Below are 17,973 nucleotides of genomic sequence, written 5' to 3' on the forward strand. Positions count from 1 at the left end.
CTATGTATTTTATGGTTTGAGGTCTAATATCCAAGTGTTTAATATATTTCAATTTCATTTTTTTTTTTTGGTGTAGGGTCATGGTCTAGTTTCATTATTTTGCATGTATCTGTCTAGTTTTGGCAACAGCATTTGTTGAAGGCACTTTCCTTTCCATTGTGTCCTCTTGACATTTCTGTTGTAAATTAACTGTCCATATAAATGTTTTATTTTCCTTCTTCTAGGCCCTGAATTCTGTTCCATTGATGTGTGTGTTTATTTTTCTAATACCATACACTGTGATTGCTATAGCCTTATAGTCTAGTTTGAATCTGGGAGTGGAATACTATTCTGCTTTTTTTTTTTTTTTCAGGTGTAGTTTGACTATTTGGAATCTTTAAGGGTTCATACAAAATTTAGTAATGTTTGCCATATTTTAACAACTGGCTCCTTTTAATTATGTGTTTCAAAACTGGTCAGATAAGAAGTGTATTTGAAGAGATAATGGAGTAAGGTGTAAAGAACACAAGCTTAAGACTAAAGAAGACTGGTGATTCTCAAGCTTGTGTCTGCTAACCGCTAGCCTGGGGTATGACTTCAGCCACTCAACCACACTTTCTTCTTCCATAAAATGGGGCACTACCACCAACTTTAGAGTGTGACTCAATGGGTTAAATAAAATAATGTAGTTAAAGTACCATCTCAAGAAAGTAGCTAATGATTATAAACATTACTATTGAAGAAGTATAACCAACTATGGTACTATTATGTCTAATGTTATATTTAATGTGACCAATGGAGAAAAATGTATTTCTAAGCAGTCAAAATAAAAATGAATTCCTAGAATGGAATTCAGATATTCCTTATAGAGTGATAAATATTAACTATAAAGTGCTACTAATAATTAATATTTTGATGTTTTCTCCATTGAAAGAATGTTCTTATTGGATTGAATCATAGCATTTATTGCCCAAGTTTCATGAAATTACTTTAATTACTTATTTTTCTTTCTTCTTCTTTGATGGGGGAACTTGATTCCTTATTTTAGTCCAGGACTATTTGAGCAGGTCTAGTAAGACAGCTATTGCTAAGAATCTAGTACTGAGCGCTTGTGTTGTGAGCTCTGTGGGATCCCTTAGACCGTGTGAACTGATTCCAGTTTGGTCAATCATTTATCATGGAACTTGTTAAATTTTAGAGACCTGAATTTGTATCTTCTAAAATTGGATCACTAGCATAGTTCACTTTGGCCCATTTGCATAACTTTTTTATAAAGTTTATGTGAGTGTGTTACTTGTCGGAATCCTCACATATATCTGGAGAGTTAATTTTTGCAATCTTTGATTACACACATTGAAAGAACAATTGTTCATTGAAGTCTCTTGAACTCCATTTATGCAGAGTTGTATAGATGTATGCAGAGTTGTATAAATAATCTTGTCATTGTTTTGAGCTGTCTCCCCAAGCTTATTAAGCTTTGTTTTTAGTACATGGCACTAAGCTAGCTATTAGAGGACATTAAAAGTGTGTATGTTCCATGTATTTCCCACTCCACCAGACTGGACACTTAGTTGGCAAAGTAATAAATCTACTCAAAAAAACTTCTCTGAAGATTTGGTTGGAGGAGAGATCGCTTCTGCTGGAGTAATGCAAATTGTTTAGGTTTACAATTACTGTTTTTTATTGAAATAATCAGGTTGGCAAAACAGCACTAACAAGTTGAGTGGAGAATGCAAACTTAACCTGATGTCTGAGCAAACCTACAAGGATGAGTAAAAATATCATCCAACCTTCAATACACAGATAAGGAAGTAGGAAAAACTGAAATTTATACAAAATTATGTTTTCTGAAAAAAGAAAAGTTAGATATAAATTGTAAAAACCTTAGAGGCCCTGAAATTTACTTGAGAAATGGAAAAATAACTGTTAAACTCAATGGGTTTACTGAGACAGGGACAGAAATGGAAGTCAGGGTGACTTTGGATCTCAACTAGCAGAAAATGCTAGACTTGAGATTGGTGCAGGTGACTTTCAAAACTATTGTTTTAACACTTGATAAAGACTCAAAGAGTCATGATAGGAGGACATTTTATAAATTCTTACGAAATGCTGCATAAGAAGGGGAGTCATACTTTTTGGAAACCAGATCTAAAAGTGCAACTAAATATTGTTTCTTCTTATTGTCTTTAATGAATATTTGGAGACTTTTTTAAATGCCCCAGAATCCTTCTCTTTTACCAGAGCACCATCCAAATGGTGACTCCTTACAAAGGGTCTAGCTTTGAGGTGTTCTTGATCTGAGTATTTCTTTAACAGATATCTAAAATGTGTTCGGTGTGATTACTTGAATGTTTACTATTTTTAAATAAAAAATAGGATTAAAAAATTCAACATAATCATGAAAAACTGTCCCCCAATTTTTCATATACTCTTGTTCTCATTGTAATTTTGAAATAGTTTAGCTGAGAATTACTTTTAAGACCCGTTTGTGATAAAATTGACTCATCTTTTGATTCTTCTCCATGATCTCAAATCAGTCTCAATCTCAATATGTAATGATTTACTCCAAATAGCTTATAAAGGCAAATAATAATTTTTATATACTCTTATCTTTAGATAAGAAGTATCTTGAAATAGATAATTCTAAGTGTTTCAGTAAAAATTTGACATAGAAACCATGTAGCAATGTTGTGGTATGAAAAGGGAGTACTGTTTGTATTAATTATCTACAAGAATAAAACATGAAGGTTGGAAGGAAAGGAAGTTTTTTAAATAGCCATGTGAAAGGACATGAATGTCCATTCTGATGCTGAGCAGATGGCTGCAACTGGTAGGGCCTCTTGAAAGCATTGTGATTAAATTAAGTAGCAGTGAACATCTAAATTGCTTTTTATAAATATGATGTCATAGAAAAACCATGACATAACATTTTTGGAAAGGTGGAAGGTGAATTGCAAAAAATGTAAAAGCATAGTTCAGAATCTCAGCTTGTGTGAAGGCAGGGATTCCATTCAGTGGTTGGCTAGGGTAGAAATGCCTGCATCTTGCAAGCCCTTTGGCACATGCATGCTGTACCTAAAAACTAAGGCTCTGGGAAACTTCCTGAGCCCTGCAACTCTCCTGTTTGTAACTCCCACTCTGGAGGCTTAGAGGAATCAGACTGTGAAAACAGAATCTAAGAGGCACTTACAAAGTTTGTTTTACCTTCAACAGTTCTGTTAAACCTTTAAAAATGGAATTTTCCTTATAAATAGTTGTTTTTCTGGTAGGTAAAGGATGATGGCCGTCCCTGTTATGTATAGGACTTTGTTCCTAGTCAGAGATATTTTTCACCTACAGAGCCCGGTACTTCTATTATCAGTTACTCCCTCTGTTTTCAGAGTCTGCCAAAGACACCACTCTACTTTCTTAGATCTAGCCCTTTATTCTGAGTTTGTAACATATTTTCTTATTAACCTCTGACGGATTACAAGCCCCATAACCTAAACTGCATGATAATAAGCCAATCACTTTCTAGACATGAAGGCTGTATCTGCAGTGAAAAAGAAGCTGTTTTCCTTGGCAGAATAGTTTTTTTGGGGTGTTGGTTGTGTCACAGACGTAAGTGATGGAAGAACTTTCAGACGAGATGAAGTGTGCCTGATGGCCACATGGACTTCATATAAAGCATGTGATGTAATTCCGATTGGCTTTTCTCCTTGCCATCGCGGAGACAGACCTTCCCTGGACTCAGTGCTCATGTATAGCCGATTGCATCACTTTCCATTTTTATTGAGTTTATGGTTATAAAAGAAGCAAAAGACATATTTTTATGGATTAATATGATTTTTACCCTGTAATAATATTCCCCTTAGAAAAACTTTCGTCTGTTATTGTCTGTATAAAATATTTATGTGAAATTTATCTCATGGTAGTGATAGTCTAAAAGCTATTTAAAGCAACTGCCTATTTAATATTTATAGACTGAAATTATTTTATCATTATCAGTCTATTTTTATTGAATGAAGTGGGTGTATGTAGAACCTATGTGTCCTTTCCTGTTAAATACCATTCCATTGATCAAGTTAATTTCATTCAAATTCCTCTTTCAATACACTAGATTTCTACCCTGGCATTTTTAGAAGTTAGTTCAAATCAGTTTTTTACTGTAATCATCATGTTTGCTTAGGCATGTGGAGTTGTGCTTTTTTTTCAGCTTTATTTTCAGAAGAATCAGTTTCATATGTGGAATCTCCTATATCCTGGACTGTCAGCTATAACTGCATACACTTTTGGATCTTACCCCCTGAGAAGAGTGCTGATCTTGTTGATCACAACAGATTTAAATTTCTTTTTATATTTTTGGTGATCCTAATTCAGATTTCCCCCTTTTTTAATTTATACTTTAATTTTGGGGGTGGATGGGTGACATCTTTTGTTGCAGGTAAAAATGGTCTTGCCTCACATCATTAAATTATAAAGACATATTTCATGGATTACATATCCTGAGCAGTGCCACCACTTGCTCACACAGACCCAGAACATGTTGACAATCACTCACAATTTTTTTCTCAGTGAACCTCTAAGCATACTTCTCTCCAAGACTACCTTCTGTCCAGCCACTACCAAAACATTAGATTTGGCAAGTAAGATGAGACCTATTAATCCCCTGATTCATTCAGACGTCTCCCTGAAAATGGGATTTCCTCCATATCAAACCTTTTTAGTAAATTGTGCACCCTGAACACTCTGGATATAGAAGTATCATATCTCTGTAAGTACCCCACTCTGTTCATGAGCTTTTCCCACTCTGCTCAGCAGTTATTGTCAGTAGCACAGTTCTTGTTTATGCCTATTTTAGTGGCTGAAAACAATAGATAATGCTGAATGAAAAATATTTTTAAAACACATCTTGAAATGTATTTATGAACTATCAAGTTAGAATCTCAAGAGTCAAAACTAAGCCAGCAGGAAGCTGGGATTACAAGTAGTGCACTGGTTGTATCTTATTGTTTGCATTTGCTAGACAGGTGAACTTGAGCTTTGATTTTCACAGTCAAAAGGGCATTGGAGAAAAGAGACAGAAGCCTGGATCTGTTTATGATGAAAAGTAAAATAGGAAGCTTACTACCACTATCACATAAAGCTAGGGTCTCAGACAGCTACAGTTTTAGTGCAATGCTGAACTAAAAATAACCTTCCTATTCTTCTTTCCTCCCACTTAGACTGGAGAGCTCAGGGAAAGTGATCTATTTTAACCCCTTAAGTCAAGTGACAGGTGAAAAAACTAGCTTTCAGAATTCATAACCATAGCTGGCTAGTACATGGATGTGCAGTATAATATGATCCAAAAACTTCAAGTACAGATGAAGTTTAGAGCAGTCCTTGGTTGGTACTGCCCCAGGTTTTGGGAGAGGCAAATGCTCTGAAGGACTACATGTTCAATTTAGGACTCAAAGTATTTCTACAGATAAAGTTCAAGAAAAACATGAGCATGTAATTTTTTTTTTTTTTTAAATCACAGTCTGCAAGGAAACAAATCATTTAAGGAGATGGATTTGGAAAGAACAAATAGTAGAACCAGAAGGCAAGGACATCAGAAGTTGGAATTTTTTTAATTAATTTATTTATTTATGCAAGCACTGGGTACAGTCAGAGGCGCGGGAGAGTGAGAGAATTCACCAGAGTGGGGAACAGAACAGGCAGACTGACGAAATACACTGCTGAGGGGAGCAGCGGGCGAGGCAGGAGAGGTCTGCGCACCATGTGGGACCCTCACTGGCGGCTGGGGATCAAACCGGTGCTGCAGAGGCTGTGAGCAGCTTTGCAGCCCAGTGCTCAACATCTGTGCCACCAGGGGAGGCCCAGAAGTTGGAATTTTAATACAACACTATGAAGTAATTGTTTAAAATATATTTTTATAAATAAAAGTAGGCATTGAAAACACACATAAAGGACAAGAAACTATGCAATTACCAAACATATTTAAAGAGAACTAAATAAAATGTCTGGATCTTGGAAAATACAAAAATGGAAAATTTGTAAGCTCGATGACTAGTTTTAATTACAGGGTAGTCATAGCAGAAGAGAGATTTAATAAATTAGAAAACAGAGCAGAAGAAATTAAATAAAAGATGAAAGGATGGAATGCATGAAAGACAACTTAATATGTATATAAAATGAAGAATAAGAAGATCTAATATAAGTATAATTAGAGCTCCAGAAGGCGAGATGGACTAGGGATATTTACTATTCAGAAGCCATTTGAAAAGATTTTGAAAGGTGAGATTTTTCCAAACTTTATGACAAGTACCAGTCCAAAATTTCTGGAAACTCAGTCTACCAAATAGGATAAATAAAAAGAGATCTGTCCATTTGCATAAAAATAAAGCCAAAAAATCTCAGAAGGAAAGACACAGTCTTTAAAAAAGAACATTGTTTAAAGAAGATATTTGAATGGTTAATAGTATATGAAAAGATGCTTAATATCATTAGGAATTAGAGAACCCCAAATCAAAACTACAATGATATACCACTTTTATATTCATTGGAATGGCTAAAATTAAGAAGTCATAATTACAAGTGTTGGTGAGAATATAAAGAAATTAGAACTTTCATATTACTGATGTACTGAATAGTGCAGTTATTTGGAAAACAGCTTAGAAGTTCCTCAAAATGCTAAGCATACAGTTACCATGTGGTCTAATGATTATACACCTATGTATATATACACCTATGTATATATGTATATGTGGCATGAAAACATGTCCACATAGACTTGCACATGAATGTTTTTAGCAACATTAATCGTAATGGCCAAAACATGGTAATAATCTAAATGTCCTTCAACTGGAAAATGGACAGATGTATAATCATGTATAACATAATGATGTTCCAGCCAATGAAGGGCCACGTATACAATGATCGTCCCTGTATAGGTGTGTAGTAGGCTATACCATCTAGGTTTGTATAAGTACTCACTGACGTGTTCACACATCTACAAAATCACCTAAAGACTCATTTCTCAGGATATATCATTATCATTAAGTGACACGTGACTGTATTCGTACAGTGGAATATTAGTCAGATATGAAAAGGGCTGAAGTACTGATGCATCCTATGATATGGATGGACCTCAAAACATTGTGCTATATGAAGGAAGTCAAGATATATAGTAGATGATTCCATTTGTATGAAAATGCCCATAATTAGTCAAACCATCGAGATAGAAAGTAGGCTTGGGTTAATGATCTTTATTAGCTTCCTCTTGATTATCCTGAAGACCTTGGTGGTTAGACTCTGTGGTTTCACAGAGAGTAGTAGGTTTGGCCAGGAAGCCTTCATAACACTGTGACCCTTGGTAGGGTAAAACGTAGAAGACAGTCTGTTACCTTACCTTTCCTGTCTTTTGTGCTCTCAGTCACCTTTGTGCTCTCAATCACCAAGACCCTAAAACTGTGTGACTTCCAAGGCCTTCTTTTAAAGCAAACCCATAGCATACCTTGTAGGATTAATGATCAATGGCTATTGAAAATGAAGAGAAATGAGGAGTTGTGATATCTGTTTTTTTGCAATTTTGTTATTTTACAGATTGATCAGCTGAAGCAGGAACTTTCAAAGAAGGAGTCAGAACTTCTTGCCTTACAAACGAAGCTTGAAACTCTTAGCAATCAAAATTCAGATTGCAAGCAACACATTGAAGTGCTTAAAGAGTCACTTACAGCCAAAGAACAGAGGGCTGCCATCCTTCAGACTGAGGTAAGGCACTGTTTAAGTATTCTGGGCAGCAAACACTGAACTGATAGAAAATGTCATACCTGGACAGTTTTTTTTTTAGAAGATTCCTTATTCAAACCCTTGGGACCAGATGTGTTTTGTATATCACATGTTTAGGGAGCTTTACAAAGACCCATTACATGTATTATAGATTGTATAATCCCAGTGGGGCTAAAACATCACCCCATAAGCAAACACATGGGTATTTCTGCAGAGGAAAAAAACCCCTCAAACTAAAGCAGGAGAAAGAAAGACTATGTAAGTAGCCTCTTGTCAGATGATGTTAGATCGTGCTGCCAAAGGAGTTTGCTTTATATAAATATTTTTCATTTTGCAGAGCTTTTTGGGTTCAGGAACCATAAATAAATAATTGAATCTGGGGTGATTTTACTTAATCAAAAATCATTTAAAAAGTCAGAATGTCCTTTTTGTGACTTTACTATGTAACTGTATCTACTGTGTTCTCCTAGTACCCGTGGTTCTAAGGTGTTACTTCCTTCAGAGTAGCCCAATTTTCAAGATTCTGTTACTCATTGAAGAAAGTTGGTATTATGTGAATTTCTTAATGAAAATATTGGTTTGTTATTTCTTATTCATACTTAAAAGGAAAAAAATAATTAATGGTTCTATTCCCTAGCTTTTCCTTATTGGATTATATCTTTGTGATCTCTAAGAAATGCAAAGCACAGGCTAGTTATGTAAATGAACATTCCCAGAAAATAAATTATTGCATGGAGATAATAGCAAAAAGTGAGGTGAGTCTCCCTATTTTTGTGTTGAGGCAGTGTATGTTGTGGATTATTTTAGGGGAAAGCTATCTAATCAAGATACATGTTCTCTTTGTGCAATTTCAGCAATGTAATTGCGTGTGTATAGTTGGGATCTGTGAGGAAGTTTGATATTCCTTAGGCATTTATAGAGCTGTTGAGTAGATCTGCATCCTCAGTCAGGGGGCAGGACAGTGTCTAAAGGAGAAAAGAAACAATTTTGAGGTTAGATAGGTGGGTGGCATGGGCCTGACTCAACCCCTTGGCACTCGACATTGGCCAACAAGCAGTTATTTGGTTACTTCATTCCAAAATGATAATTTTGGTCTTAGTGATGTAGATATTTCACATTAAGGAAAGCTTATTCTCAATTGTATAGTACCATTGTGAGTGTAGAGCATGGATTTTATTTATTTATTTATTTATTTTTGCTTTTTTTAAATTTTTTTTATAATAAATTTTATTTTTATATTCCCCATACAATTTCAACCCCCCATTTTGACCCCAATTCCTCCCCTCCCTCCACCCACCCCCCCCAAAAGTGTCTCTGGTTCATAGTTTTTTGTTGATTTTGATTTTCACTTTCTTATAGTTATTCATTTTCCTGGTCCCTTATTTAAGTTTTCTAGATTCCTGCTATCAGTGAGACCATCCGGTATTTTTCTTTTTCTTTCTGGCTTATTTCGCTGAGCATGATCCCTTCCAGCGCCATCCATGTTACTGCAAATTGCATGTGTTTATCTTTTTTGAATGCTGAGTAATAGTCCATGGTATATATGTACCACATCTTCTTGATCCAGTCATCTATTTTTGGGCATTTGGGCTGTTTCCAAAGCTTAGCTATTGTAAACAGTGCTGCTATAAACATAGGGGTGCAGGTGTTCTTTGGAATGGATGTTTCTGTGTCCTTTGGGTAAATACCTAGGAGTGGAATTGCTGGATCATATGGAAGCTCTATGTTTAGTAGGTCCAGAAATCTTCACACAAGAGCATGGATTTTTTTGAGGCAAAAATGTATACTATGGCCTCTGTGTAAAGGTGGCTTGTATCTCTTTTGAGGAGGCAACAGGAATAGATGTAAGACTGTGCTGCCTAATACTGTAGTCCCTAATCACAGGTGGCTATTCAAATTTCATTTCATTAAAATTCAGTAAAATTTAAAATAGGGCTTTTTAGTCACACTAGCTCTGTTTCAAGTATTTTTTAGTCACATATGGCCAGCATAGCTATCAAATATTTCTACCATTGAGCACTTGTCTAGAATAGGAATTGAAAACTGTGATTTCTGGGATAAGCCCTGCCTTCTGCCTATTTTGTAAATAAAGCTTTATTAGGTAGGATGTAGCCATACCCATCCATCTATATGTTCTCTTTGGCTGCTTTCATGCTACAACAGCAGAATTTAATCGTGACAGAGACCATATGATCTACAAAGCTGAAAATATTTATGCTCTGGGCCTTTATAAAATGTCTGCCAACCCACGACATTGTGATTTTGTGGGAAGAGGGTTGAGTGGGAATTGGAATGCCGGTTTTGGGCCTCTTCCTGGCAGTCTTACATATCTGAAGTCAGCTAGATAGTTTGCTGACTCCTGTTCTAGAGTACCATTTTTTTCTTTGTAGTGGTTCATTCACAAAGCAGCTGATTAACCCCTAGTTAATAGCAGCATTACTAATAAAGATAATGTAATCGTATTGGTGTATATTGGATAGGAGGAAATTTTGGAAGCAAGGTAGTATGCTGAGGTATTATCCAAACAGGTAGTGGGACTTCTTGTTGATTCCTCTCCAGGAGGAAAGAATAGGAAAACTCAACTCAGAAAGGCTTAGTCTATTTTCTCACTATATTTCACTGATGAGTGCTGTATTCTTTGGCCTCTTTTTCTCTTTTTAATCACTCTCCTGTATTTTACCTCTGTTGAGTTAATGTAGTCCAAATCAGACCTATACATATTTCATGAAAAAGACAGTGGTGACATCATGTGGATAATTTCCGTCCCACCTTTAATAATTAAAGCGACCCACTAAAAGAGATGGTGCTTTGAAGTAGATAAACTTACTATAGGGGGATTCTCCATATGCTGAGAAAGTGAGATGATTTTTCAGTTTTTTGCTTTGAAGTTGGGAGTGTGAGATTAATGATTTTATCAGCTGGAACCATCCAAGGAATTTTCTTTTGCCTTTTTTCTTCTTTTAGAGTCTTTGTAAATGGAAATGGAGAAAGTTACCAAATGATGTTTATCTCTTAGAGCGAACATTTCTGGTTGAAATTAGCTCCAATTGTTGGATCATAGGCAAATGATTTTTGGCAGCAGTATAAAATACATTAAAGTTATTTTCCTGCTTCTTGGAAAAACAGAGGGAAATAATCTCCCCACCTAACTTGCACTGGGCTAGGGGGCAAGTATTCAGTAGATGAGATATGTTATGTTTCATTATATCCTACGATGAAAGACCTGGATTTAAATTCATATGAAAGCTATGGTCCTTTTCCTCGGAGAAGGTTGCATGTGATAACTCCTCCCAATTTAATTTCTGAACCATTCCTGAAAGCTCTTGCTAAAACAGAATGCTCTAGAATGGGAAGAGTCCTGCTGGTTTCTCTGGAAAATCTATGCCATCAACCTGCTTTTTGTTACTTTTTAGAATATAGTATAAAGGGCACATGCCACTGACTTAATGGTCCATCTCAAGAAGGAAGACTTTTGCTACCAGGGAATTTGTGTTTGGGAGGTGGCAGGATAAAGGGTGGGACGAGGGGTGGGAGGCAAATTGTCTGGGTTTGTGGCTCTGTGGCTTGGCTCCTAGGTTAGTTTGTTTTAACTTGTACAAATGCCCAGAGCTCTTTGACATGTGTGCAATAAATCAATGTAATAATAATTACACATATACAGAGAAACACCACATAGCTCTTAACATAACATTTTACTTTTTAAAATAGCTTCAAAGGACCCCAAGGCCAAGTTTCTTATTTTGCTTCTTTCCTTGATGCTGCCTATGTACCAACCTACCCCCATCCACTGTCACATTAATTCCATGGCAGTAGAGATAATAGAGTCTACCTTTTATATAGGAACTTGGTTTTTCTGGATTTAAATGAACAATTACTAACATATCTGGAAATTAGGAAAAAGAAAAGTCTGTGATTTTGTGCATTAAAATAAAATGTTGTGTGAAGAACAGAGCACTCAGAAATAGATGTGAGGACATGCCTCTGCCTCCCCATTAAATAACTGATTGAACAAGACTTGCACTTCACTGGGTCACCATGTCTGGCTCTATATAAATGGCGGCCATTGTGCCAGTCTGTCGTATCTATGTGCAAAGTGCTTTGACTCTATAAAGGGTTTAAAATATAAATTGTGTTGATTTTCATCATTGTTGTTATTATCATTACCGTTGCATGTCAGGAATATTTGGAGAATCTCTAACTCGCTTCACATCTCATCATCATTCTCTGTTCTAATACTTTGAGCCTCCTTTGAATACTTGGTCTCTATGTTTACCAATCTCAGGCTTTTATATTAATATTTCAATTGAGTCAGTCTTTTTTTTTATGTCTCAGAATGACAGAGAAATGAGGGTGCTATGAAAGTGCCCCCTATTTTGTTCTATATCTAAATGAAGAGATTTCTTCCTGATTTCTGGCCAGCACACTTTTGCTAGCCCAGCATGATTTCCAAGTTGCCAGTTATGACAATTCTTTTGCATGTTTTCTGGAAGATGTATTACATGACAGTATTCTAAATGCTTGCTTTACTACTCATTTCTGTTACAAACAGACCAGGAAAGAGTTCTACTTCTCTAAGAGTAAACATTTGATAATCTGTTAATTAACAAAGCATATGGCAATTTTGCAGGAAGGGCAACCATGCAGATTTAGTTAGTGACAGCTCCTGAGTAACTGTCCACAATATTTTGCTTTTGTTTTTTAGATGTAGCCCATACAGAAGATAATCTCATCCAATCTATAGACTTACTGCCACTCCTGCCCCCCAATTCAGGTCAGCACATATATTCTCATATTTACACATAACAATGTGTATAATTTCAGCAGGGGATCTGTGTGCAGATGCTGTAAAGCACATACAAGACTTGTTAAAGATCTCTGTCCTGCAAAAGATAAACTTGAAAGATGACCATAGATCTGAGGCAAAGAGCAGGCAAGGTGGAGGGAGAACATTCAAAATTGGAGGAATCCATCACTATGGGTGTCACAGATGTACTTTATATGTCTATGCATGTGTTAATACATGCATTCATACTTTATAAAAAATAAAGGAATGGACATTAGTTTCTTACTATGTTTTCTCTGCTAGAAACTGGTGATTTTTTAAAATATTTATTTATTTATGCATACAAGAGCTGGGGTACAGGCCAGAGATGCGGGTGGGGGGGCGGTGAAAGGATTCACCAGAGACTGAGTGGGGAACAGAACAGGCAGACTGACTGAAATACACTGCTAAGGGGAGCAGTAGGCGAGACAGGAGAGGTCTGCTGTGCCATGTGGGTTTCTCCCTGGCTGGCTGGGGATCAAACTCATGCTGCAGTGGCTGTGGATTGCCCCACAGTGCAGTGCTTAACCCCTTACGCCACCAGGGAGGCCCGAGACTGGTGATTTTTAAATTTTCTATGGTACACCCTGCACATTATTTATTTTTTTACTTGTTTTTTTATAATTTTTTGTTTTTTATAATTTTTTGATTAAGATAACACTGATTTACAAACACTGCATATGACTGAGAAATATAGGCTCCCACCTCACCTCTTCAGATGTAGGTGACCACAGCACAGCCACCACCAAACACCCATAGTCCTCCACCTTAGTCCATTGTGCCCCTCCCTTTCTTCTCCCTCCCCCCGCCCCCTGGTACATTTTAATGTAAAAAATTCAGTGCATTTTTATTAGCAGTGGTGATGATCATTTCTTCAGGGAGGTTGTGTAAGGTGCTAGTGGAGGAGGAGGTGTTTTGTGAACCCCGGCAGCATTTTTTGCTCTGAGTCATGGATGACTCAGTGTGATAACACAACCAGAAAGTGGTCTTAGGCTGTCAATTTTCAAGATGAATTATAAAAACCAAACTTTGACAATGAAAATGTTGTTATAGGGAGAAAAGAACTACTTTTACGAGAGCTTGTTTCTTGGTTTATTTGCATGGAGTTGGGCTCTCTGTCCTACTTTTTTGGCGAGGATACAACTCTTGGGCATAAAGGTCGCCATTCAAGAGTTGAATGATTTCTGGCCTCCAGGCCCTGCGGGACTAGATGCCTTCACATGGGGTTTTGCAAACTATTCCAGATACTTAAGGAACAACTCTTTTTTCTGAACCCACACATTTGGAGTAAAGGAGTTTTTAAAAAATGGATGGAAATAATGTTTGCCACTATATAGAAGGCGAATAATATTTGCCACTATATAGAAGGTGGGATTTACAAGAAGTGCTCCTATACTTTTGTAAACAGTAGATTCAGTTTTCCTTTCTACCTCCTGCCGTGGTTGACTGGCAAGCACTAAAGTTGTTTTTAATCACTTCAGTGCAACCTTCAAAGAATAATATTTGAATATCCTCTTTGAGCTAGGTTTTTGTTTAATGTGCTTCTTTAATCATTGCAATTAAAAGTGAGGTTTTTTTTTTTTTTTTAAGTAGCCTCAGACAAAACCAATTTTAAAAATTGTCAAATTACCCTTGTGCCTTATCATGGCACATTATCTCACTTTCAAGTTGCAAGGAATGTTTTTAAAATTAATAAATTGAGGGATTTTGTGAAAAAATACACAAAACACAATGTTGGTATCACTTATATTTTTTTACTGTAATATTGTCATTGGCTCCACATTTTAAAATGTTTTTATTTGACTGGAAAAGGCATCATTTGAAATTTTTATTGATAACACTCTTAACTGCAAGAAAAAGACATAAACCTGCAAAGCCATAACTATCTTGGTGGCCACAATTGGGAGGTCTGCAAAATGGTTTATTACCTAGAAAAAAATGTTGGGAACCACAGTCGTTATAGGGGTCACCACCTCTGCTACATGGATTTTATTCTTTTCCTTTTCCATTTTGAGGGTATGTATGATGGTAGTGCCAAACTATACACTTTCCCTTCACCTAATGTCTGTGGTCTTTGTTTTGATTCTCTCTTTATTAATGATGTGAAAACTTTGGGGTCACATAAAAATAAGCCAGGGGCAGACTTTGTGGGTCCCCGGATGCTGAAAATGTCCTTGTATCTAGCTAGTGGAGACATTCCTTAAGGGGGTCATATGTTACTTTGTGAGATTTTTAGCTGTTTGACCGATTTTAGATATCTGGGTGAACTTTGCCAAGCAGCCTCATGCTCTTACATTCTTAAGGTAAAACAAAAAACTTGTGGGGAGGAATAAAAACCTGCCACAGTTCATGGCAATTTCTGGCCTATGCAAGGATGAGGCAGGGAGCTACAGGCATTGTTTTGTTCCATAGGTCAAGAGTCTAGTACCTTTGTTGTGATTGTTGTCCAGGCTTTCAGAGAAGCCTTGTTTAATACCTTGTTAGAATAAAATTGCTTTTGACTTCATAAACACAGGTGTTCAGTTAGAATCTTAATGAACTGTGAAATAGGTAGATGTCTAAAAGGAAATTCTATAAATTGTGAACATGGCTCTGTCAGCACACTAAATGGATTAGGAAAATTCATTGTCTATCCTGTAACTGAACACCAGTGTGATGCGTGGACATGAATTAGTCCTGAAAAGCCAATAAAATGGAAGGAAAAAGTAGAGTCTAGGAGATGTGGATGGTGTGGGTTCCCCCACCACAAATGAACGCTGGTGCGGAAGGGCTTAGAAATCAGAGTGGCTGCTGCTCAGAGGACGGCCAAGAAGGAGTACATATGAGCAGACAACACAGAATTTATAGAGTAAAACCACAAACACCTTATTTTCCATTGTACTAAAATAATGATATTTTATAGTACTCATTTTGTATGTAATTCTGCTTTCAATTTTATATTGTTACTATAGCTCAAATCTCATTATAAGTGTTCCAACAAAAATCCCTTTTTAATCAAAAACTTTCCAAGCCTTAGCCCATTGTCAACTTATTTTGAGCAACTTATTTTTCTAGTGGAACAAAAGAATTTGGCCCTCCTTTTGAGCTCCTCAGGATGTTATTTGACCTGTGTGACTAAGCATATAATTAAGATAACAGAATCATTTTAATTTCTACTTTAAATCCCTTCATAATCTGCATCCATTGTTTTGGGGTATGGGGTTATTGAGTTAGAGTCTCTTCTATTCTCTAAAAGCAAAGAAATAGGTTGTTAGTATTTTTGTCTGGTTAGACTTCATTTGAAAAAGGCATTGTCTATGCTATATTAAGCTGCAACTGGAAGTGACAATATCCAATTAGTCAATCATCTATGAGAAAGTGCACAACCACTGGTAAGTATTACTTACTGGTCAATGGTTTGCAGAAGAAAAGGAATGTATTTTTGTCATGTCTGTGGGGAGCTGACTTGCCACTTTAAAAAGGAGATGACAGAATTTAGGAGGAGGTAAATCCAACAAAATTCTCACTGACCCCCGAGCTCACATACTTGCTTTCTTTTCTTTTTGTATGAATTTTTATGGAAAACATAATTTATTAAGTACTTCCATTCATTTTTTCCTTTTGGGGGACACCATTTAGAAATAACCAGTTTACATTGTGATTATGTGCTCCTGACACTGGACCCAGATTTGTACCACTTGCCTCCACTGCTCTGGAAAAAGGCTGACATTAGCTGTGGCCATTGGGTTTCTTTATGTGTATATTTACACATCAAACCATAATGTAAAGAGTGAAGTTAAATTGCAGGGCTTCTGCAAGAATTTTTACCCATTTTCATAGCAACTTTTTTCTTTTCAAAAATTAAAAGCAGATAGTTCATATAAACATACATTCCCCCCTCCTTGTTTTATTGAACAATAAATAGGGAGAGAGAGAGAACAAAAGAGATAGAGAGACTACAACTGGAAATAGGTAATAGTTGTGCATATGAAAATTCTCTTAACCGAGGAGTTTGTTTTCATTTCAAGCATTTCTGTCTTGAAGTGGTGAAATTTCTTTCTTGGTGTGTGTTTTTTTTTTTTTTTTTAATTTTCAAATTTTCAAATGTGTGTGATTTCATACTTCTTTATGATTATAAAAGAATGATCTTTGGCCCCTAACATATTACTTGACTGGAGTTGTTAATTTGAAACTGGACGCATTATAAGTTCTGTCATTAAGAACTGGCCAAATGTGAAAGAAAAGACTGAAATCCTCATTTTGGTAGTGTGACTCCATAGCCCAGTACCAGCAAAGCTAGGTGTCAGAGGGTCAACCATCTCTGACATGATGACCACCTTTGACAACTCCTCTGAGAGAAGGAAGAAGAGAAAGGCAGAGTAGAACTTCTCAGAACTGCCAGAGATCTGGACCTTAAGGCTTAGCTGCAATTCAACCTCACTCTCCTTCAAAGTCCAAATGCACATGTTAGGAAAGAAGTGTACTCATTTTGAAGATATCATCTGGAAAAATTTAATCATGTTTTTACTTTACTGAGCATACAGATGTGTTTAAGAGAAAGAGCCAGAACATAGGGCCTCCCTGGTAGTATAGGAGTTAAGTCTCAGTGCTATCACCACCATGGCCTGAGTTCGATCCCTGCCAGGGAGCTAACCCGCACAGCAGACCTCTCCTGTCTCTCCCGCTGCTCCTCTCAGCAGTGTATTTCAGCAGATCCACCTGTTCTGTTCCCCCACTCTGTCTGTGGTGAATCCTTTTAAACCCCGCACCTCTGGCCTACATCCCAGTTCTTTTTTTTTCATTTTTCTTTCTAATTTTATTTTTTTTTACATTTTTTAGACAATATTTGCTTCCCTCTACCCCCTCAGATTGAGTCCCAATAGAATTTCCTTCTCCAAGGCACCCGTGTACCGTCGCCACAGTCCCCTGTGCTCCTCCCTCTCTTTCTCTCACCCCTCTCCCGCCTCATTCCCTGCAGTATGTCTCTGGTTTATAATTGTCTGTTTTTGCTTTGTTGTGTTTGTACTGTTATTATTATTATTTTTTTACACTAATGTCTTATTCGGTTCCTCTATATTCCTGCTATAAGTGAAACTATCTGATATTTATTCCTTCTGGCTTATTTCACTGAGCATAATTCCTTCTAGCTCCATCCACGTTGCTGCAAATGGCATGAGTTTATCTTTTTTGATTGCTGAATAATATTCCGTTGTGTATATATACCACATCTTCTTGATCCAGTCATCTATTTTTGGGCATTTGGGTTGTTTCTAGGTTTTACCTATTGTAAATAGTGCTGCAGTAAACTTAGGTGTACAGGTGCTCTTTTGACTCACTCATTTTGTGTACTCTGGGTAGATCCCTAGGAGTGGAATTGCCGGATCGTATGGTAGCTCCATTTTTTGTAGACAGAGGAACCTCCAGACAGCTTTCTATAG

At 36.6% G+C, this 17,973-nt stretch overlaps 1 protein-coding gene across 1 annotated transcript in view; it reads left to right on the top strand.

Annotated features, from left to right (window-relative positions):
- ERC2 (ELKS/RAB6-interacting/CAST family member 2) overlaps positions 1–17,973 on the top strand; it is a gene marked incomplete at both ends in the record, with an annotated part of 688,274 nt that overhangs the window by 221,457 nt on the left and 448,844 nt on the right. Inside the window, one exon of the mRNA XM_084248450.1 lies at positions 7,549–7,716. Within this exon, the coding sequence (XP_084104576.1) occupies positions 7,549–7,716 (168 nt within the window). The remainder of the gene's footprint in view (positions 1–7,548; positions 7,717–17,973) is intronic.

Source organism: Talpa europaea, assembly GCF_964194135.1.
Source record: "Talpa europaea genome assembly, chromosome: 11".
Classification (NCBI taxonomy): domain Eukaryota; kingdom Metazoa; phylum Chordata; class Mammalia; order Eulipotyphla; family Talpidae; genus Talpa; species Talpa europaea.